A 22757-nucleotide genomic window follows, 5' to 3' on the forward strand; every position below is an offset into this window, starting at 1 on the left:
GATGAAAAGGAGGGGAAAAGGTGGGGGGGGGAGGAAATTGCATTGGCTCTGCGGGATTTTAGGGTACTGGTCTCCGCAAAACCCTCCGTGCTTCAGCTTCTGTTCTCGATCTTTTGATCCCAATTCTTTCTTGCGCCTCCCGAAGGAAAAATAACGTTTTTTTGTTCGAATTTCCTTCGTTTTCTTTCTTTCCGTTTCGAGGTGGAGGTTCCGCTTCCAGATTCTTGTTTTAATCTAACAGTCTGGTTCTTGGTTTACCCTGGAGTGGTGGCACCTTTTGTTCCAAATCTTGTTCTTGGAAGCAGTCGGCCCTTTAAGTTTCCTTCTCCGGCCATATTCGGGTTCGTCGATTGTTTGGATACAAGTTGAATGCTGTCGAGGAGGATACTGTGGATTGGATCTCGTTGTGAATTCTAGAGAAAAGATTGGATTCTTTCGTAGCTTTTGAAAATTTGGGACATCATCAGGTTGAATGCAAGTTAATATTGGAAGGCATTGGAAGTGAAGATTGAAATCGAAGCCTAATACAAGGCTGAAACGTCGATTTTTGGGTGATGCACTTACGCCATCAATCAACTGATTCAGCAATAAGAAACGAGGAGTGCGTGCTTTAGTGGTTCTTATGGGCTGCATCTGCTCCAAAGGTATCAGCCGGGATGGCGAGACCCACCGAATAAAGTCCTTGAAGCGGTTCCTCACACTCTCGAAGAAAGGGGTGGTTGTGGCAACTAGAGTCGATGTCGCTAGTAACGGAAACCCTATGGTTGCGACACAAGATAATGCGGTGACCAATTCCCTGCCTCCACTGGTTGGTGAACGTGGGAAGACCGCTGCAGGTGGCGGGCTCCAGAGATGGGTTACCCTTAATGCTGGGGCAAATAGAGATAGTTCTGAAGCTGTGGGTGTGTCAAATGAGGTGGAAGGCAGCTTAGAAATTGTTGATGTGCCAAATGGGTTCTCCGGAGAACATGTTGCTGCAGGCTGGCCTTCTTGGCTAACTGCTGTTGCTGCAGAAGCGATAGATGGGTGGATACCTCGGAAAGCTAGTTCCTTTGAGAAACTAGATAAGGTTGGAAAATACTTGCCTTCATTTTCTTCTGTTATTGATGTTTTAATTTTTTTCTGCTTCATTGTCTGTTGGATTTATTGCTGCTTTGTAATCTGACAGAGTCATGTTTACATGCCTTGCTTACAATTAGAGTATGATACAACTAAAAAGATCTCTTTGGTCACCTAATAGCATCACAATAGTACTAATATGCAAGTGCAGTAAAGGATGGTTCCAACTTGCTTAGTTGTTGCAGGGGGAATAATGAGAAACTGAGATCCATTAACTAAAAGTTGTTTGATATCGTAACCACTTTCTTTTCTACATCTGGTCCTTTTTATGTAGACCATCCAAGGACTGGTTTCTAATGCCAAAAGATTGTCGTTTTCATGATAAAGACGAGCAGATTACACTCTGCCAGCCGAATGAAGAATTCGACCTTCCCTAAATAATAGGCCCATATAGGCAGCCTAGCACCTGATGAAACTAAGATAAATATGGTTTATGTTTTTCTTAGTTCTTACTATAATCCTCTTTTGCTTCGGCCATGCCTACCATCAAGCCACTTCAACAAATGAGCACAGAATGAAGATCAGGATGCAAATGTTATGTAACTTCAATTTTTAACACTTCATGGAATGAAATCATTGATGTCCATGGTTTACACATCGATGTTATTGATTGTTGATGTAACTGTTTTACTAGTTATTTCGTTTGGAAATAAAGGCGTATATGCATCATGATCAACAAGATAGTCAAAATGATTGTTCATATGTAATTGTTTTATACTTTTATCCTCAATTAATGGCAAATATATGTTTTTAAGTATTAATTTCAGGCTTGCTAAATTCTCTGACATAAGATTTTATTTGGTCCTTTGATATATCCACCAGTTTTCCATCTTTGCTAAATATATCGCATTTGCAGATTGGACAAGGGACCTATAGTAATGTGTATAGAGCCCGTGATCTTGAAAGTGGTAAAATTGTTGCACTTAAGAAAGTGCGATTTGTTAATATGGATCCTGAAAGTGTCCGCTTTATGGCTAGAGAAATTCATATTTTGCGTCGGCTTGATCACCCAAATGTTATAAAGCTTGAAGGTATAGTTACATCACGAATGTCATGCAACCTGTATCTTGTTTTCGAGTACATGGAGCATGATCTCGCTGGACTTGCTGCAAGACCTGGTCCCAAGTTTACTGAACCACAGGTTTCTCTTATACATTGTCAATTTCATGTAGATTTTCTGAAAAATCGATATATTTGACCATGTTCATATGGATTTCAGGTGAAGTGTTACATGCAACAGCTACTTGAAGGGCTTGCCCACTGCCATAGTCGAGGGATTCTGCATCGGGATATTAAGGGCTCAAACCTTTTGATTGACAACAATGGCATTCTTAAGATAGCAGATTTTGGCCTAGCAACACTTTTCAATCCTTATCAGAAACAGCCATTGACAAGCCGAGTGGTAACATTGTGGTATCGGCCTCCTGAGCTTTTACTTGGTGCTACAGAGTATGGTGTTGCTGTTGATTTGTGGAGTTCTGGTTGCATACTTGCAGAGTTGCTTGCAGGGAAGCCCATCATGCCTGGAAGAACTGAGGTATAACTGATCCGCTCAAGTACTCAAATAGATCTGGTTCAGGGAAATGAACCAAATGACTTCTAAATTCTAATAATGTGAATGTGGAAGGTTTCCATTTGGTGTGACAATCCACTTCAAACAGATCATTTATGGACCAGCCACTAAAAATATTTTACTGAAAGTTGAAATTAACATTCCATGTTTTGCATAATTGTCCATGTAATACATGATCACAGGTAAATTGCCATTTTGATGCAAAAAAAAAGACTTTAAGACTTTCTGAAGTTCAACAATTTGGAAATATATAGATGTCACGAATGGGCTACACCTTCAATGTCATTGTTGCTGATATCATAATCTTTTCTTTGCTCCTTTTATTTTCTTAAAGATATTTGCTGCCTCAACCAGTCTAGAGGACCACTTTGCACTGGAAACTTTATATCGGAAATAGTGATTAAGATCTTGGTCCAAGCTGATGTCTATTGGCAACTGAACTGGCACGATCATACCAAACACTTTACAGACCAACACACACACTAACCGAGCACTACACACCTTGATAAAGGACTGGTTGCAGAGGATGGGGGAGCAGAATGGAAGAAGTGGTGGTGGAGGGTGGGAGAACAGACTGGAAATGGTGGTGGCATGAGGATGGGAGAACAGCATTGATGAAAGAGGGTTGGCAAGGGTGACAGTTGTGGTGCAAAGGGAGGAAGAAATCAGAAAGATAAGGTTTGAGAAGAGGGAAAGAAAGGAGGTCCAAGCCCTATATGGAATGGTAAGCTTACTGCTTGGTAAGATTGTTCATTGGTAATCTTATTCTGGTAAACACAGTGTGGTAAGTATGCCAGGTGATAAGTATACCGAGTGGTTACCATGATGGGATTGCTTAATATTGGTTTGTACTGACTGGTAGAATGTCTTTAACAAGTATCTGGTTGAAATCACGCATTTGGATACATAATTATCTCAAGTGACAGAAACATCATTTCTCTTAAGAATGGGTTTAAAGATTTTGGAAATTTCCTGTTTAAATTTTTTTAATAAGTTAGATCTGGATTCCTAAAATTCATGTTTGTTATTTACAAATCAAATTATCTATTTTCTGGGATTCTTCTATTCTTGTTATGGTTCTCAAATCGGTCCATAATCTTGACAGTTGCTAACTTTAATAACTTGATTTCTTATCTGACGTATGGATATAAAAATCTCTGTCTAGGTGGAACAACTACACAAGATTTTTAAGCTCTGTGGATCACCATCAGATGAATACTGGAAAAAATCAAAATTGCCTCATGCAACCATTTTTAAACCTCAGCACCAATATAGGCGCTGTGTTGCAGAGACATTTGAAGATTTTCCTTCAGTGGCTTTAACTCTGTTAGATTCCCTTCTTGCAGTAGAACCAGCAAACCGTGGAACTGCAGCTTCAGCCCTTTCAAGTGCAGTAAGTTTTGATTTCACTGCTATGGCATTTCACATAAAGTGTTATCTTTAACTCTTGTTGGGACATTTCCAGGATCAAACTTGTGCTGCTTCTGTTATTTAATGAAGAATTTGATTTCTGATAAATGTTATAATAGGATCCGAGACAGTTCTTTTTCTTCTTTTAGATAAATTGAGAGAGAATAATTGTTCATCATACATCTAGTACTACCAGTATCTCATATGCTGCTGTTAATTTTCTTATTTTCTCAGTCTGTATTACAAATTGATTGAGTAGAGTATAATTTGCCCAGTATATTTACACTATTTCCTTTGCCTACAAAGTCGTTCTCTTTGAAGTATCCAAATATTAATGAACTCTCTGAAGATCGTCATTGGAGTCTTTTCCATACACATGCAAAATGTGTTACAGCTACCAGTTACTTCTTATTTTCAGTTAAATATGCTTCTAATATGCTATTTGATGATCTAGTGACCACTAAACTCTACTACTTTTCAGTTCTTTAAAACCAAACCATTTGCCTGCAACCCTTCAAGTTTGCCTAAATATCCACCAAGCAAGGAGTATGATGCTAAACTTCGGGATGAGGAAATTAGAAGGTATTTTGATTTAAAATCTGACATGAAACATTTTACGTATTGCCTCATTCTCCTCAAAGGATAAAGCAACTTGTGGAAGATATATACAGGATATTTGTTGGACTATGTTGTTCCACTGGATAATGACATCATTCATTTTCTGCTTTATGGCCTTTTACAGGCAAAGAGCAGAAGCTACCAAAAAAAGGTCAGAGTCTGCAAGACCAGGAAGACGAGAAATTAAAACAAAGCCAATGCCCGATGCAAATGTCAAGCAACAGGTAGATTTCATGCACTTTTGTCAATGCTTTTATTAGTACGTATAATCTCTAGTTTGCAGCTGCTCACAAAATATGCAAAAAAGCAAGAGAGCATCTGTATGTGACATTTAACAGAAACCTTTGATCAGAACATAGACAGCACCATATCCTTGATGATTTTGAAGGTTAGAAATGTATTATTTGTTATAGGTAGAAAGCCAACTCTACTCATAGTAATCAATTATTCCATTGTAATCATGCGACAAACTGTTTTCTACTTTCTCATTGGCCAGTAGCTTCATGAATATATGATATAGGAACAACCAAGCATAACTGTTTAAGAATGATCGTGATGGCATACATCATCCTTTCAAGTTTCTCTCTAGCTTTATCTTTTTGTTGCAAATGCTCTTTAGTATGGTGAAAACCAAATATGCATCTACCTTTATGTGTTCTTTTAGACTAAGAAATATCTTTGAATTGTGTCTACTCAGTTACTCTAGAGTTATGTCTACATAGTAACCCTTCATCATTCAAGCATAGAGTAGGGTTATAGTCCTTAGCAAAGTCTGGCAGAGACCAACATACTGATCTATCCAAAATTTTCATGGCAATGCCAAGAAAATATGTATTGGAGAAACATCTGGAAACAATTAACCAAAAGCATATCGGCATACTCTGCTTTACAGTAAATAAAAGTTGGATAAGTTCTTATCAAATCAGTGTTTACTAGACAAAAAAAGCTTCCGATTAGAGTTATTGAGAATGTGTTCTTTCCAATGTAATGTAATACTTAATTGTGCTCAACCTAACATAATGGAGTACATGTGCTTATGCAGAAATGCATTGATTAAACCATGGATCCCTATAGAGAATGTAATTCTTGTGTCAATTAACTCAGCTCTTCTATTTATCCTATTGGTTTAATTTATCCATTACTGCTGTTACAGAAGAGAAAACCACAGGCAAATCCCAAAACCAGCAGTGAGAAATACAATGCACAATATGATGAAAGTGGGTCTGGGTTTTCAATTGACCCTCCTGTGGGAACAGCACAAAATGGCTTTTATCATCCAGGAATGCACGCTGGTGGATTTGGATCCTCCTTGACCAAGGAAGAGAATCAGGAAGAGCCCCAGGTTCCTGGACGTTCATATAGTTCCATGGGAGTGGCAAATGGCCCTCGGTTGCAGGCACAGAGATCTTATATGCCTTTATCAGGAGCTGCCTTCTTCCCAGGTTCAGTGGCAGCAAGAAGCACTGCAAACTCAAGATACAATCGGCTTGATGTGGCTGAGCCATCTGACAAGCATATACTTGACAGACCTGCCTCCACCCATAAGAAAGATGACAGAACAGTGAGCAAGGTATTCATATTCATATGTTCTTCTGTGACACCTGAACAAGAATTGCACCATTGATAGTTGTTAAAGTAGTTGCATGTGGCACTAAACTTCAGCATGCTTTCATAGTGAATTTTGTGAATCAAGTCACATCATCCTGTGCAAGCCTAGGGATAATACTATAGGAGGCTATAGAAATGTGAAAGCCTTTGAACCACATGTTTAAATACTTGACCGAATAGAAGATACATGCAATTACAACAGTTTCTAAAACATGATTGGGGTTATATTAATATGTTTCTATATATATTGGCACTTCTTTTGATTTTTTTTATTTGACAAATTTATGTAACCACATCTCTGCTTGAGATTTTTCTTAGTGTACTCCACCAATGAGCATGTTAGGGCTTAAAGCTTTAAAGATAGCAATAATAGAATTTTCTGCTGCTAAGTTGAGTTATATCACTAAGTGCTTGCACGCTTTTACAAATTTCAGGGTTATGGTCCTAGGAACAAAAAAATCCACTATTCTGGACTATTGATGCCCACAGGAGGAAATGTCGAAGATATGCTCAAAGAACATGAGCGGCAGATCCAACAGGTAGTCCGCAAAGCACGCCTTGATAAAGTCAAGTCCAAGAAAAATTTTTAAGAAGGATGACTAGTGTCCTCCCATGGCAAAAGATGGTTTTGAGTCATGTATACATCGTATGAATGAATATAAAGGGAGGTAACATGCTCAAGGAGTAGTGCAAACATAATTTTGTGAATCATTAGTTGCGACAAAAAACATTTGGGTCATTAATTTGGTCAGTAGTGCAACATCGAAGAAGCTTTTGGCGGTGCAGAGCTGGTTACTGTTTGCAGTTGAAGTGCTTCCACGTTGCTTGCAGACTAAATCTCTAACTACCTGTCATATAATCTTTCTGCAACCTCTTGGTTCGTTTGCCGAACGTCATCATGAATAGTTCAAGGATGTCAAGAGCCTTATGTTGTTAATTCGGTGATGTGTGCACATGATCCTCACTGTTGGGTTTCTTGAAATCTGAAAAGGAAAGTTGGCCTCCCTTGAATGGAAAAATATATGTAAATCATCCTCTCAAGATTCACTGTATATGAAGATAGAGTTGCTCTGTAAATGTTTCTGACAAAAGCTACTTGGAAGGTTTCCTTGTCATCTTTTTATGTATTTTCTGGTGAGATCACTGACATCCATCCGGCACAAGATCTTCTCGTTTCAAATCTTTTACTATCGTCACACAATTCTGAACTCATGGAGCTGAAAGTTTTTTGGCTGAAGAGCAAGATTGCATGAAGAGAATATCTGTTCTGTAGCAGCAGGAATTAAGCTTGGTTTCCACTATATTCCAAGACGGTTTCCATCTTTATTTGAGCTTCGTCAGTACTGTTAATATTTCAGGTATTTCATCCTTTACTCTGTTGCTTAGGTTAATCTCTACTCTTATTTGATGTTTCATTTTACAATCATTTCATCTTGTTCAATTAGGTATCTGGTGCTCGAGCAATCACGTGTATCTGTTGCATAAGTAGAAATACATGTTGGATTAGAAATTGAGAACAAGGACTTACTGATTTAGCTGCAATAAATTGAGTAGTCCCACTACAGCAACTTCTCATAGCTGCACTTTTACTATTTTCTTTTCTTTATGATGTATTTACTTCCCAAATGTACCAACAGGATAGGCCACCATGATTCACATAAGAATCATGTTGGCCATGGTACCTTCCACCATGTTCTTCTTAGTTCAAAAAATAGGAATAATTAGGAGACACTATTTCGAACATTTCTACTCAAAAACTACTTAAACCATACCTTGTTGAAGTCTCATCCATTCTTACTACAGCTTAAGAATCAAGCAATGACTTAAATGAGCAAAAAGATGAGTTGTTGTAGAATGGTGTAAAGTCAAAATGACTATACTGCTTCAATTATGATTCCACTTCTATGTTTGTTTCTTCAGCAAGTGTGCACCAACCCACAGGGGGGGTTGGTCACCCATCTGTATCAGCCCCCCTCATTTCTTTTGCTGCTTCTTTAAGGATCAGCATTCACAAAGGCAGCCAATTTGTTTTTCTTCTTTCTCACAAGCCACCATCTCACTCTCAATATAACTTGATGCAGGACCAAGTCTCGTTGCCACACTCTCTCCATTTGCCAGCACCATGAAGGCCAAGGGTCCGAACACCATCAACCCAAAGCTGCTTCTTCTTGGGTTCTTGCTTGCATTTCTTCTCCTTTACATGCTCGCGTCTGGTTACTCATCCTCACCAACTCCAGACACCACCTCGGTGGAAGCATCGGCAGCAACTCGAGCACCTGCATGCACAAAGATCCCACCCTCGCTTGGAGAAACCATCATCCACTACGCCACCTCAAACATCACTCCCCAGCAAACCCTGCGAGAGATCTCCGTCACAGCTAAAGTTTTGGAGCGGAAGTCTCCCTGCAACTTCCTTGTCTTCGGCCTCGGCCATGACAGCCTCATGTGGAGCGCACTGAACCACGGCGGGCGCACCGTCTTCCTCGAAGAAGACAAGAAATGGATCGAGAGTGTCACACAGAAGTTCCCGACGTTGGAGGCGTACCACGTGAGTTATGACACGAAGGTGAGCCAGGCCGACGAGCTGTTGGAGTCAGGGAAGTCGACAGGCTGCATGGTGTTGGAAGACACCAAGTTTTCCAGGTGCCCGTTGGCACTGACCAAGTTGCCGGATGTGTTCTATGAGGTGGACTGGGACTTGATCATGGTGGATGCACCCACCGGCTACTTCCCACAGGCGCCGGGGAGGATGGGCGCAATCTACACGGCGGGCATGGCAGCTCGAGGGAGGAGGAGAGAGGGGGATACCGATGTTTTCGTGCATGATGTGGATAGAGCCGTGGAGGATAAGTTCTCAAAGACCTTCCTCTGTCAGGGTTACTTGAAAGAAGAGGAGGGAAGGATAAGGCACTTCACCATCCCCAGCCACAGAGCTAATCCAGAGATCTCATTCTGTCCTTCATAAGGCGGTTGAGAAAAGTGTCAGCAGTAGTTAAAAGGTGGTCATACTATTATTATTCGTTGTCATCTTTTGGGAACACTTTTGAGTTATTTTTTGACTTTAATAGTTGTGATCTTTATGGACCTAATAATTCTGCTGTACTTGTTGAATGTAGATCGATCTATGTATCGTTCATATTCTCCGATAGTGTTTCTGATAAAATCAATCATTGATGAAGTGGTTGCTTGCTCTGTTTCTCTTCACATTGATGGATTATCTTTTAATGTTTCTACAGGGCTTACAACTGAGATGATGGATTGCAAACAGTTGAGTCATCTTTGTGCTGTGGCCGCTACGCCGGGCAACCTCTAGTACTGACCTATCATTCAGGATCATCAGTGGTCAAGAGACAACCCTGTTATCGGAATACGATTATGCAATTATGAGATAGACCATTACGTTCGGACGATCCACCCCCCGAGAGGGAACCATAAAGCCAAGAAGATGATCTTAGGATCGAAATAAACACTAAGATGGGAGGGGATGAATTAGTGCTTTTGTAAAAATAATGATTTAAAAAAATTATAAATCCCGTATGGAAAAGATGCTTAATTTGAAAACGTTAGTAAAATACAATGATCAATGCTCTCTACCATGTACCCACAAGCAAAATCTAGGGATGCTCAACAACTCAAGAAGCAGTTGTAGATGTTGTTGGAGCTTCAGATTTCTTTTGGTGGACATGTAATAAGAAACATGAAAGAAGAAGCAACTCCATGAACTTGACAAATGGTATCACTATGACCGATTAGAAGCGATGGATGGATGATGGCTTACGGTGAGTGATCTACTTGCAAATCTTGAAATCATCACTCTCTCCTCAACTAGCATTCCTCCTCCATTAGCAGTCAAAGCTCAACTACCGGAAACAAGGATGATGAGCGTATGCAGATTAACAGGTCACCAACTACCAGTTCATTAGTAGCAGCCAAAACAAAATCCGTCATGTTTGTAGCCAAAAACACAAATGTTCCTTTCCCGATGGCAACATTATCATCGACTGATTTATTTCATTTATTAATTTTGTAATCGATAATCATAGAAATTGATGTGATGAGAAAGAATATTTATCTGATAACGTAAACGGGACATTTGTTTTTATTTGGGGTGCTCTTTTTATTTATTCGAATGAAAATACCCTTATATTTTTACTAAAATGACTTGAGCATATAAGTTATTCAAAAAAATCCTTAATTTTGATAATTAAATATCATAAAATTTTAAATATATATAAAATAATAATAATTTTTTTATTTTTTTAAAAAATTATGATAATTAATTATCAAAATTAAGGATTTTTTTTAATAGATCAAGGTATTTTCATTTAAATAGAAAAAAATCTTTATATAAAAACAAATATGAGGGTGTTATTGGTAAAAAAAATATTATGAAAGTGAAATAAATAATCTCATTTGCTATAACAGCTGCATTGATAAAAAACATATACCACGTATTGAATCGATACGAAAATGATAGACAAAAAGATAATTTCAATATTTCTTTCTTTTCTAACAAGTGAGATATAAAATTAACTTTTTTAGATAAAATCGTTAGAAACAGAAAAGATATTAAAAAAATATATTTGTTCATTATTTTCACGTCGATCTAACATATATTGTCAGTAATTTTCATCAATGCATCTAATGACGTTAGAATAAATAAAATTATTTATTTTATTTTTAGAATTATAAAGATTCTAATATAATTTTTTTAAGTATAAGGATTATGATGCTGTGAAAGGATTGAAAGGACACATTGCGCGCGAATCTCTTCATCTCCTCCTTCTCCAGCGCCGCCCAAACGTTGATGCCACTCCCCTCCCCCTCCTTGCTGCCATCAGCAAGCAGCAGCACGAACTCATGCATGCCGCTCACCACCGGGCCGCCGTAGACAGGCTTCCCCCACCCGAAGTCCAGCTCATGGAATGGCAGCTTCCACCAAGCCGACACGAAGAAGTTCCTCTCGAGCACCGACGGCACCCCTCTGTTCACCTCCAGCCAGTCCACAGCCGACCTCACGTACTCATTCGTCACCATTCCGATGGCCTCCCTCACCCTCTTCACCGCGAAGCAGAACGGCCGCTCGCCTAGCTCCGCCGCCCCGGCGCTCGCCGAGGCTGTGATCACCGCGTTGCCGGTGAACCCACGAGGCAGCGGCGGTGACATCTTGATCCTGACGTCCACCGCGAACAGCACGGAGGAGAACTCCAGCGGGTCGTCGAACACCGCCTTCGTTCTCGCTCTCCACAGGTGAGCTACCACCGCCTCGAAGCTGGAGTAGCACTCGGTCATGGCCTTTCGCTTGAGGCCATCGATCATGTCAGGGGCGAGAGACAGCACCCTGTAGTCGTGGTTCTTGGAGACCTGTAACAGAGCGGTGGATGGAGAGGGCTGCTCGGGGGAGGTGAAGCAGGTGTCATCCCTCCGCTTCGTCTACTCCGTGTGGTGGAAGCGTCTCTGAGGTGGATATCTTGCCCTGATGCATGATCTATCCACATGAAGCTCGAGAGTCTTCAGGCCATCACCCCTGCAAATGGCAGCAAGATTCTCAAACATTTCGGCTGCTAATTTCCCGTCGAGTACGCTGTGGTTCGTCATTATGCCGATCGAGAAACCTCCGCATCTGAATACAGTCACCTTCATTGGAAATCGGAAGTCAAGGTCTATACAGACGCATCCATCCCGATGAGAGGAGGATGAACTGACCTGAACGGTGAAGATGGGGGTCTCATGGAGGCCATTAAATCCATCGGTTCTAAGGATGAGATGCTGGAACGAAGGGTTGGGTGCAGAGAGGCTGCCGAGCTCCTCTAGCCTACGTCTCGATGTTGCACCAACGAACAAGGCCCCGGCATTGTTGCAGAGTAGCTCCAGCCTCTTGGTTTCCAGGTTGAAGTTGAGTCTCCCGGCCATGAAGTAGTAGGGGATCAAGAGGACATCAGACACTGAGCTCTTCACCCTTTCGACGACATCGGACGTGACTGCTGCTGCATCGTCAGGTGGCATCTCGTAGAAGAAGATGGTCTCTACAGGAAAAGCTGCGGTCTGGTCGATGTCGGATAGGTAGATTGTCTTCATAGGTGTTGGATTTCTCGGAGAAACCAGGACGGATGCTTCTCCTTTCTCGACATCCTCGTCCGTCAAAGGAGTGGCAATCTGCATGGGTAGAGAAGCCATTGATCGAGGCAGAGTACGGGGAGACCTTTAATGCTTTTAACAGAGGAAGTGAGACGAGAAAATATAGCCCTTGAAATCAACAAGAAAAGCATGATGGCTTCAGTGCAATCTCCTCGTTGGCCGAGTAGCATTAACAATCGTCACATTGGCTACCCATTCATGGTTCATGCATCCTCAGATGCCGGCATGAAAACGAAGTCAGCAAAGAGCATGCGCCTATGTGGTTGGAGGAGAGAGAGAGAGAGAGAGAGAGATCCAAGAACTTGATGGATGCATGATCGCATGTTTTGTGGCATAAAAAATGTTGAATATGTGAGAGAGCAATAGGAAGAAGAAGATGGTGGGAAGGTGTATAGTTGAGGACTTGTATCTGAACTCCTAAGCAGAGCTCGAGAGTTGTTTGCTCGGTTGCAAACCTGAAAGATATCAGAGCATCAGCCTAAATCTGCTTTGTACATTTGATGACAGTATGAGAACAATGATTCACCAAATTTCTTGGAGAATTTTGCGCATCCCTTGAGATTCAAGTTCATAGTGGCTTGGCTGCAGAAGAACAGACGGGGGCTGATCATTCATTGTGGAGTTGTACATGGATCTGAAGTCAGGGTCAAAGCTGTGGTACTGCAGTCCAAAGGAGCAGTGATGCTCCTACCAAACCTGGAGACCCTTTGTCATGAATGCCATTGAATGAGCTTGCCATCTATGTTGGCTCCTGCTGTTTAGGTTTGCAGTACCTAAACAGAGCCAAAGGGCAGTGAAACTTATGAATCAGGCCTTACCTTTGCAGCTTCTATTCCTGGAGACTCTAATGCGTGCATTGATCCTCCCCAAACTCTGCATTGCAGTGCACAAACCTTTGTCCATGAGATCTAACAGGCATTCATTTCAGGAGGGTGGCTCTAAGTTAAATTCATGTGATTGATTTAGTTAGTGCTGTGGCCTTGCAGACTCTCAATCACAGAAGATGGAAGAGTGTAGTTATGACACTACACAGTGCTGACTTCATGGAGGCAACCATGTCTTCTGGAGGTCATCAATTCAAACAACAATGGTGATTCATAGGCTTTATGGTCAATCCAAGGTGACCGGACTTGGATGAGAATGTAATGCTTGCCTTTCTATGCAACTTGAACCACAAATAATTGCTAGACTCAGTGAGTCGAGTGCTTTCAGCCATGGTGGGAGCTCAGAAGAAGCATGGATCTGTCAGAGAGTTCTCCATCTTCTTGCAGAGCTAGCTAGCTCTAGAGCTTCCTGTCCATTCCTCGCAATTAATCTGTGTTCTTGGTAGATGGATCTCTAGTTTATATCTCCTTCACTGTTTCAAATCACAAACACCATATTATGACCTGTACTGATCATGATCTAAGCTATTGAGACTCATGTTCAGCCATAATGCCTAAACAGTAATCGAGGGTTGTCTTCTTCACCAGCTGATTGAAATGCAACAATCCATAATGCCTAAACACTAATATAATTAACACTAAAGCTTGGTAAACTCATGATTATGACAGTGTGGAAAATGAAGAGAAAATCTCAGAAAGTGATACAAGAAAATAGTTATGACATGCTACCACCAAAACTCAACTTGTAAGATGAGCATTTGGCATGATGATGCAAGAGGATTTCAGTGGTCATTCAAGCTGGAGAGAGTTCTTCTTTGCCAAGTGATGCTTGTTGTTGTGCATCCACACCTTGAGGACCCTCCTCTTCACCCCAATCTCCTGGCAGAACTGCTGGACCACACTCTCCTCCTGCTTCTGCAGCCTCCACCCCACCTTCTCAGCAAAGCTCAGCATCTTCTCCTTCTGCTCTGGGGTGAACTTGGTCCTGAACCTCTTCTTCACCACGACAGGCCTTGCCATCATTGCACCCACCCCTTCCATCTCATCAGACTCAGAGGTCTGCATGACACCCAGAGGCATGATCATGTTGTGAGGTGTGGCCCTTGGAATGAGGCTATTGCATGCAGGGCTGTAACCAAATGCATCTGATCCTGAGATGAGGAGGCCCTTGTGGCCCATCACCTTCCTCCCCCTGAGGGGGTAGAACCAGTCGCAGCAGGGCTCTCCTTCTGTCTCTTTCCTGTGGAAGTTCCTGTGGCAGCTGCAGGCAGAGCACTTCAAGGCCTCCAGAGTTCCCTCCTCGCCACTGGGCATGAATTCACCGCACCCATCAGTGGCATTCCCACCGATGGAAGCTGCATGGTTCTTGAGGCACTCCCTGTACCTTACTACCACCCCTTTCTTGGTGCTGTAGGAGTTGGTGGTGTTGTGGTGGTGGTCCTCTGTGGTGGCAGTGGATAGGGGAGGAGGAGGAGGGCCATTGGAGGGGTGGTGGATGGGAGGGCTGTCATGGATGCTGCCATGGCCATGACCACCAACATATACACTGGTTATTGGGATTGGGATCTCTCCTTCTTGACCAGAAAGATCCATTCTCTTAAACTTTGTGCTCTCTATTTTTGAGGTCCTTTTTTTGACCTCAACACCAGAAGGAAAAGGTCAGTGACAAGAAAAAAAGAAGAATAAGAAAGGACAAGTAAAATTAAAACTAGACACTCAAGGATCCATATACTTTGAGCTAAGGCTTTTGGTCTGAAATGCTTGGGAGTCTAAATGATGAACCCACTTACCCTTTGGCAGAAAACTGAGAAGCTCTGAGTTCTAGAGAACCTTATCCAGGTAAACCTCACACACTCTCTCTCTCTCTCTTGTTCCAACCTTGAAGACCCAAGAGTGAAGAATGGGATCCTAAAATTGGAAGAGATGCTTGGCTCTATCTCCAGAGTCAATATGTGACTAGAAAACAGCAAAAAGAACTAGATGAAGGTGAGATTAACAGATTGATTTGGACAATAATTCATAAGAGGAAGAACAAGATAGATGATGATGGAATTGCAAAAAAGACCATGAAGTCATTGTAATCTGAAGACCAATGCTGACCTTTCTTTCTAACAAATTTAAAATCCTGAAGCATGAAAGATGATACCCAAGTAATCTCTTGTTGGTTGTGGGAGACTAGACTTTCCCACCCATGAGGAAAACAACAAGAATCACAACAGTGCCTAGAGATTTCCTACTAGCATTCAGATGACCACCACTTCATTGTCTCATAAGTACAACCGAAGAAAACAAACAGGTAGAGATGCTCCATGATGGTTGGAGCCATGCAGCAATGCAGAATGCTTGAGAACCTAGGACAGAACAAAACCCACCTTCCTCTCTCTAGGCTGCAGGGGTAAAGCAGAAGTGATCCTTTCTTTTCAAGGCTTGGAAGTAAGGAAGGGAGTAGGCATGGAGTTTATTCCAGAAAACTCTTGTTGGTTTACTCCATAAGAAGATTCAGCATATCCTCCATTGTGGTTTCCATGGCAAGAAGAGGGCATTAGGAGGAGCTTAGGTGGAAGAAGAAGAAGAAGAGAAATAAAGCAAATAGGAGAGCAAAGGAAAAGAAGTGAGAGAGAAAGGAATTGATGTGATTTGGCTGAAGGGTTGTGGTTGTGAGAAGCTAAATAAGGGACTAGCAAAAGTATTGAGGGATCACAAAGCTTGGAACAATATAGAAAGAGAAGCAGAAATTTTCAGGACACTGGAAAACTGAGAAAGTTTTAGGGGGTGGTGACCAAACAATAATAAGGTGTGGGGTGTTTGCTTTGTTTGCACTATCAGGTATCAAGCTTACCACATAGATGGAAACAGAGAAATTGAGGACTGCAGTGTCAGAGGAGGGGGGAGAGAGAGAAAGAGAGAGAGGGGGAGGAACAGAAGGAGTCCCCACATTATGAACTTGAGGAACATAAAGAAAGCTAGCTACCAAAATGTCCTTAGTGAAAAATAAGATGACAGAAGCATGTAGCAAGCTTTATGGCCAAAATGCCTACATGGTGGAGCTAACAGTCCATTCCTCATCAGAGGAGATGTTCATCCACCATGTAGGCATGGTTATTAGCTGAGGGTTAAATGATGGTTATTAATATCAAAGTTGAATGTCTGATTTCCTTGGGATATGATCATTTAACCACCCATGGTTATTATTATGATGAAGATGATCATATCCCAAGGAATTCAGACATCCAACTTTGATATTTAGCTGAGGGTTAAATGATCACAGTTTACTCAGCTCACCATTTTTCTCATGTTTTAGATAATTTAAGGCACCATTAGACATTAAACTTATGCTGTCAGGACAAAATTATATAATTAATCTGCCCTGTTTACATGATAAAGACTTCTGAAAATGTCCCAATATATATTAAACTCACTAACAGATGGATAGTGGCTTCAAATATGACACAGGAGAGACAAACTTAGTTTCTAAGGAGTTCTCTTCTTTTGATCACTATATTGTAATCAGCATGGAGATAATTAATCCAATTCATCTCTTTGTTCAAACATCCTATGACTAGTTGCACTATTTTGGTGGATTACTAGATTTAGGCTTAAACTGGTTGCTGGGTCCTGCCTTTTCTTTTTGATCATTCCCTGTAAGCATGGAGTTCTTTCCAAAGAAATCATTCCTTGTCAGAATTAAGGTCTCCACTAAAACACTTAATATGAATCTTTTGCTATCCTCTTTACCTTCTCAATTTTTCTCAGGACAAAAGGGAAAACAGAAGGTACATAACATGGTCCCTGAGACTCTATATTCTTTAGCTTTTCCATGACCAAATATCTCCCAGATGCTGAGCAATATTCTCCATCACAAGGCACTTTTTTATCTATGAACATGTGTGAGAAAGTGGTCATGACAACTTTGGAGGTGGAATTTTATCAGCACAATCTGCTTGACTAATCCTCATTGACAAGTTACTCTTAAGATGCTTTTCTTGAATGCTCTTTTGCTACCCTAAGATTCTGTTTCTCTCATTTGTTCTTATGGTTCCTTTTATCAGCTTATGGAACCTGAATTTTTCGAATCATTAGAATTGAGTAGATTTAGGCACTATTGACTGCAGATTTGCTCTGAAATGCACAAACAACCCTCATCTACAACTCATCAGAATTTCTTTGAGAAATGCAATCACTGTTTTGCTCAACTTCTTTTAGATATTCCTTTCAATTTTGCTGGTAGTTTTACTGTAATAAGTTGTAGACAAATCCACACATCCATTGATTAAGCTTTGAATTGTGAGGATAATTATGTCTACTTGAAGAAAAGAATAAACTCTACCTTTTGAGGTTATCTTATTATTACAGACAATTTCTGATGCTTGTGATGTTTTTGTTTGCAAAAATCTTCCTACCAAAGTAAAATATTACTCTAGGATTAATTATAATGACAAAAAAAAAAATGCAAATATCTCATTCATCTGATCAGGGTACACTGTATCAAGCAAAATGGTACTGTCCATTCAATAAATCACAATCTCTGCTGGCTTTACATATTAAATGCCATCAATAAAGATGATGTGCTCTTGTGTTTCACACACACACAGAGAGAGAGAGAGAGAGAGAGAGAGAGAGAGAAAGGTTGTGGTGACAAATTAATTGGGGTTCCTGGAAGAGGGAGAAAAGTGGTGGTTGTGCCAGCAAATTTAATTAAATAGGTTCCTGATGTCACAGTGATCACACAGGCCATAGGCTCCCAAAATCCAAACCTTGATTCCTGAGCCAAATGTATCTCATCCCAAACAAGCTGACAGAGGCCAGAAACAGTGCCCTCTGTATCTTCTTCTTGTTTGGAAGCTGGAAATCTTATCCCCCTAACCCTCCTTCTCCCTCCACACATTCCAATGCACACAGATAACTCCTCTCAGCCACCCAAAGGCAACAAAAACTTCCATTACCACTTAATCTCACAGCACACTGTTCATCATATTACTTTTGGTTACAAGAAGTTGATTTGCTCTGCTGAACACAACCTAAAAAGTGGTCTAATACTTGAGCTTCAAATTTGAGAATGAGACAGATTTGGAATCATGTTGAGGATCACACTCCAAAAGATTATCTTTGCCAGCAGCAGATTTTTGGCACATTGGCACATGAAATCAGGACCATTTCTGATGTCTTTATTTTGATGTGCCTAATAATTGCTCCACATGGTCCTGGTGTCTGATGTATCACATATAGGTGATCTTAACTTGATTTGCCCATCTTTGGCATTAGGTGCACAAAACTATTGGTCCTGAAATGAAGAAATAAACCCAGAGTAATTATATCAGGATCTTTCTTTTTCTGTATGTCTCCACTTGATTTGATTGTAAATAGCAGACATTAGGATGTTGAACATTAGATGCTAAATGATCACAAACCAATGGGACCTATGGACATTATTATTATTATTATTATTATTATTATTATTATTATTATTATTATTATTATTATTATTATTATTATTATTATTTATAATATATGGTGCATGGTGGATTCTATGGGCTCATATTATGTTCTTCTTTCTAGTGAGAGCACTATCTCTGGTCACTGAGTTGTGCCACCAACATGAGAGTCTCCTCCCTCTGCCATACCATGATTTTACCCCCAAGAGCTCCACCTTCACCCCCTTTTTATCCTTTGGAATGAATAAAAGAGAAATGTTCAGTTCTCTTGGATTACAAATATCTTTTTTGATTCAATAATTATATTTCTATATCAAAATTCACATCCATTTATTTATCATAAAACCTCACTTTATTAGATCTTACTTTGGATTTCTGAATGAATGAACAAAAAATGTGAAAGGAATAAACAAACCCTGATTTTAGTCAATTTATTTTCAGCAGTCATCTCACTTAATTGCCTTTGTCCACATTATCCTTTTTATGTAGCAAGATTTATGCTGATCGAACAAGTATAGGTGAAGATCGATTTCGGGACGAGATAAATCAGTATTAACTAAAATATATTTTTTGTTTTTATAATGCCAAAGAAATCAAGAAATGTAGTACAACAACTTATAAAACAACAAACTTATTTCATATAAGATACTTGTATTTGGTTTCTACCATGAGAAAGCAAGTGGAAATCATGACTAATAATAAAAAGGACTAGTAGAAATCAAAAAAACCAAGACAGATCATCCACACCAAACAATCCTCATCAAAGTCCATCACAGAATCAATTGCAAAATGTCAGAGATCAGTGGGTCTTCCCACAAGTCTCTTTCACCTGAGTGGCACAAAGTGATGTTCTAAAATAAGCAATCTTCTTTTACAAGTTGGCCACACTTCATGAGACAAACAAGAGGATGGCAAATGAATAGGTTGGTCTTCCTTTTGATCTCTAATTCATGTGCATGTCTTGTCTCACTGCTTCACTTCACCTCTTAGAATAAGAAGAAGAACAATAGAAAAGAACAAAAAGAGGACACCAAACATAGTGACAAGTCTAAAACATTAGACTATAGCATTAATCACACAAATCTAATTGTGTTTGCATATTTAACTTTAATAATGGTTATATACTTTAGTGGCTTGGATACATTTAGTTGCATAAAAGCTAGATGCAACATGTGCAAGTGCAACTATCCAAGTGGACAATTATGTTACCAAACATCAAAGCTGAATATAAAATGTATAACATTATAATATATATATATATGTTTATATATAGTTGTTATTAAATGATAGAGATGCATGCAATCAAAATATGGACTCATACCCATACATATTTATGGTTCTCTATAATTGTACGTTCAGGAGCAGTTGGGAGCAAACAAAGAATTGATTATGTACCCTCTAATGAAATGAATGTAAGGAGGAGATATGAGAAAATGGAAACCAGTAGAGGTGATATTTTTTGTCATGTATATATGTATGAGGATGAAGCTACATTAAGGTGAGGATAGGCAAGTGATCCTAAAGAAGTTGGAAGTTTAGTTTGCTGAATATATTTGAATTTGTGGATAGATTGTGTAGAATTATTGTCTACAATGTTTCCATAATGAATCCTTATGAAAGCTGTGCCCAAGCATTTGACTCGAGTTGTTCTCCTAATAGAATATTATTTCCTTTCTTATTCTTATAATAAGAAGCAAATTATTCTTATTCCAAAATGCTCAGAAACAATGTAAAGAAATGTGTTAATGCACCTTTAAAAGAAAAGAATACAAAACACATGCAGACAAGGCTGAAGAAAGGTCAAGAAGTGCAAGCATCTCTCTCTCTCTCTCTCTCTCTCTCTGAAGAAAGGTCAAGAAGTGCATGCATCTCTCTCTCTCTCTCTCTCTCTCTCTCTCTCTGTCTCTCTCTCTCTCATTCACTTTACATGATTTAATAGCAACTGCATACGAGCATGATCATGAGTTTTAACAGTCATAATTTTGTCTAAGGAGCTGTAAACATCACATTTGACCCCCTCTCATTGCTTTCTGTTCCTTGTTCTTTTTCCATTGTTTGCTTTTTTGTTGTAGCTTGGAAAAGAAGAGGCATTGATATCAGTGAAAAGCGAGTTTATTCAGACCAGCATGAGAATATGTGTGCATGCGAGGGGGGGAGAGATATAGAGGGCAAGTCTCAGCACAGAAACTGCAGACAAAGATTGAATGTGATCAAGTCAAGCTTACACCTTCCCCCTCAGGAACAGACAAGTATACAAAATCATGATCCAGTTTAGGAGGTCAGTCCACTTTAATTGAAGATTTTTCTTTTATAAATGACAAAAAAAAATTGAAATTAAAGATTTTTTTTTTTTGCGATCGATCGAATATAGCTTAATTTAATTTTGAATGTAACTTGTCAATTTTAACTAAACTAATTCATATATTTTTATAAATGACATGATTGTTAGATGATTCATATATTTTAAATTATTTTTAAAAATCTATGATAATTAATTATTGAAATTTATGAGTCTTTGAATCGATACTATGATCGAATACAACTTACTTATAATTTTATCAACTTCTATAAAACTATTATGACATGTTTCTAAGATGATCGATACTGTTTTTTTATTTTTTAAAAAAATATAATAATTATTCATCAAAATTTAAGATTTTTTGAATATATTCTATGATCGAGTGTAACTTAGTTTAATTTGAAGTGTAACTTGATCAATTTTACTAAACTATATAGCTATGATTTAAGATGGTTAGTATTTTTATTTTTAATTTTTATAGAATTTTATGATAAGTAATTATTAAAATTAGATATTATTTTGAACAAGTTCGGTAAACTTCTACTATTAACATAATTTTTTATGAAAGTATTAGGATATAATTTTAAGATGATTAGTGTTATTAGGACATGATCTTAAGATGATTAATATTTTTCTTTTTATAATTTTAAATTTTTATAAATAATTAATTATCAAAATTTAAGATTCTTTAGACTGGTACTATAATAAAGTGTAACTTCAATTTTGAATGCAACTTGTCATTTGAGTTTTAAGATGATTATAATTTTTTTTAAAAGAATTTATGACAATTAATTATCAATTTTTTATTTAAATAGAAAAAAGAATCTTTTGGGATAAAAATATATAGGAAATTTAACATTCGATTAAAAATAATAATAATAAATACTTAATTGGAGCTGACATTTGTTTTGCATCCTTAGGCGGGCAAGAAAAGAAGAGGAAGAAGCAAAACACAAACGATAATAATTGAAGGCAGCTTTGATGGTCAAAACAAAGTTCACCAGAGGTCGAGGAGAGAGGGGAGGGAATGGGGAAGAAAGAGCGGGCGATCCGAGGCGGCGCATGCAAAGCGGCCACGGGTTGGGGTCGACCGAAGGCTTGTTTCGCTACGAGACAAAATCTTCATTGAATCCAATGCGTCCCTCCCCCTCCCCCCGCCCCTCGGCCGGTGGTGCTGCTTTTGCCGGCTGCTGCGTTGCTTCATGCTTGCCGCTTCTTGCTTTCCCCTGCTGTGGTTGTCCGTGTGAAAAGGAGGCGTGGCGAGTCTCCTCCTCGTCTCCCGACCTACGTGCTGTCACCATCGTTCCTTCCTTTCTGGTTTCTTGTTTGCTTGCTGTGTGTGCGCGTGTTGCAGAGAGAGAGAGAGAGAGAGAGAGAGAGAGAGAGAGAGAGAGAGAGAGAGAGACAGGCTTCCTTCCAAATCACGATAACAGTGCCAAAGAGTGGTTGCTTCCACTTTTTTACACTGTAAAGCTATGGCGTCAAACTCTCAGCTTGCAGTAAGACATGTTGGGTTATTACTTAACCAAATCCCATCGCTTATATCATCGTACACGCGACAAGCTTTTGTTGGATCCCTTCGCCTTCCTATATGAGTTGCCTTCTCTTATTGATATCGATGCAAATAGTGTTGGAATTTATGATTTATAAGTATTTTAAGATTTCTTATGCTAAAA

The 22757-nt window shown here is 39.5% G+C and overlaps 5 protein-coding genes across 8 annotated transcripts; 2 read left to right on the forward strand and 3 right to left on the reverse strand.

The window, feature by feature from the left end:
• Nucleotides 1-42: 42 nt before the first annotated feature.
• Nucleotides 43-6927, forward strand: LOC135649322 (probable serine/threonine-protein kinase At1g54610). The gene is made up of 8 exons (XM_065167562.1): nt 43-1069; nt 1976-2260; nt 2339-2656; nt 3858-4085; nt 4584-4684; nt 4845-4944; nt 5874-6290; nt 6763-6927. Exons 1-8 carry the CDS (start codon nt 623-625, stop codon nt 6916-6918), a joined length of 2052 nt encoding a protein of 683 aa, XP_065023634.1. The 5' UTR covers nt 43-622; the 3' UTR covers nt 6919-6927.
• A 624-nt stretch (nt 6928-7551) lies between these two features.
• On the forward strand, nt 7552-9761 carry LOC135649323 (glucuronoxylan 4-O-methyltransferase 3-like). 2 transcript variants are annotated; one of them, XM_065167563.1, is made up of 2 exons: nt 7552-7686; nt 8410-9532. In XM_065167563.1, the coding sequence occupies exon 2, from the start codon at nt 8451-8453 to the stop codon at nt 9291-9293; it is 843 nt and encodes a 280-aa protein (XP_065023635.1). In that variant the 5' UTR covers nt 7552-7686; nt 8410-8450; the 3' UTR covers nt 9294-9532. The 2 variants fall into 2 exon arrangements, with proteins under 2 accessions (XP_065023635.1, XP_065023636.1); XM_065167564.1 differs by lacking the exon at nt 7552-7686 and adding an exon at nt 9565-9761 and having other exon boundaries at nt 8206-9327.
• Nucleotides 9652-11647, reverse strand: LOC135650002 (omega-hydroxypalmitate O-feruloyl transferase-like). The gene is made up of 2 exons (XM_065169037.1): nt 11084-11647; nt 9652-9684 (listed from the first exon to the last, which is right to left on the reverse strand). Exons 1-2 carry the CDS (start codon nt 11645-11647, stop codon nt 9652-9654), a joined length of 597 nt encoding a protein of 198 aa, XP_065025109.1.
• A 114-nt stretch (nt 11648-11761) lies between these two features.
• LOC135650006 (acyltransferase GLAUCE-like) lies at nt 11762-12505 on the reverse strand. Its single transcript, XM_065169047.1, has one exon. It carries the CDS (start codon nt 12503-12505, stop codon nt 11762-11764), a length of 744 nt encoding a protein of 247 aa, XP_065025119.1.
• A 1458-nt stretch (nt 12506-13963) lies between these two features.
• On the reverse strand, nt 13964-16302 carry LOC103997484 (zinc-finger homeodomain protein 4-like). 3 transcript variants are annotated; one of them, XM_009418724.3, is made up of 2 exons: nt 15723-16302; nt 13964-14977 (listed from the first exon to the last, which is right to left on the reverse strand). In XM_009418724.3, exon 2 carries the CDS (start codon nt 14941-14943, stop codon nt 14140-14142), a length of 804 nt encoding a protein of 267 aa, XP_009416999.1. In that variant the 5' UTR covers nt 14944-14977; nt 15723-16302; the 3' UTR covers nt 13964-14139. The 3 variants fall into 3 exon arrangements, with proteins under 3 accessions (XP_009416999.1, XP_009416998.1, XP_018686825.1); XM_009418723.3 differs by having other exon boundaries at nt 13964-14988; XM_018831280.2 differs by lacking the exon at nt 15723-16302 and adding an exon at nt 15141-15157.
• Nucleotides 16303-22757: the final 6455 nt, after the last annotated feature.

This window comes from Musa acuminata, chromosome BXJ3-9, assembly GCF_036884655.1.
Source record: "Musa acuminata AAA Group cultivar baxijiao chromosome BXJ3-9, Cavendish_Baxijiao_AAA, whole genome shotgun sequence".
Classification (NCBI taxonomy): domain Eukaryota; kingdom Viridiplantae; phylum Streptophyta; class Magnoliopsida; order Zingiberales; family Musaceae; genus Musa; species Musa acuminata.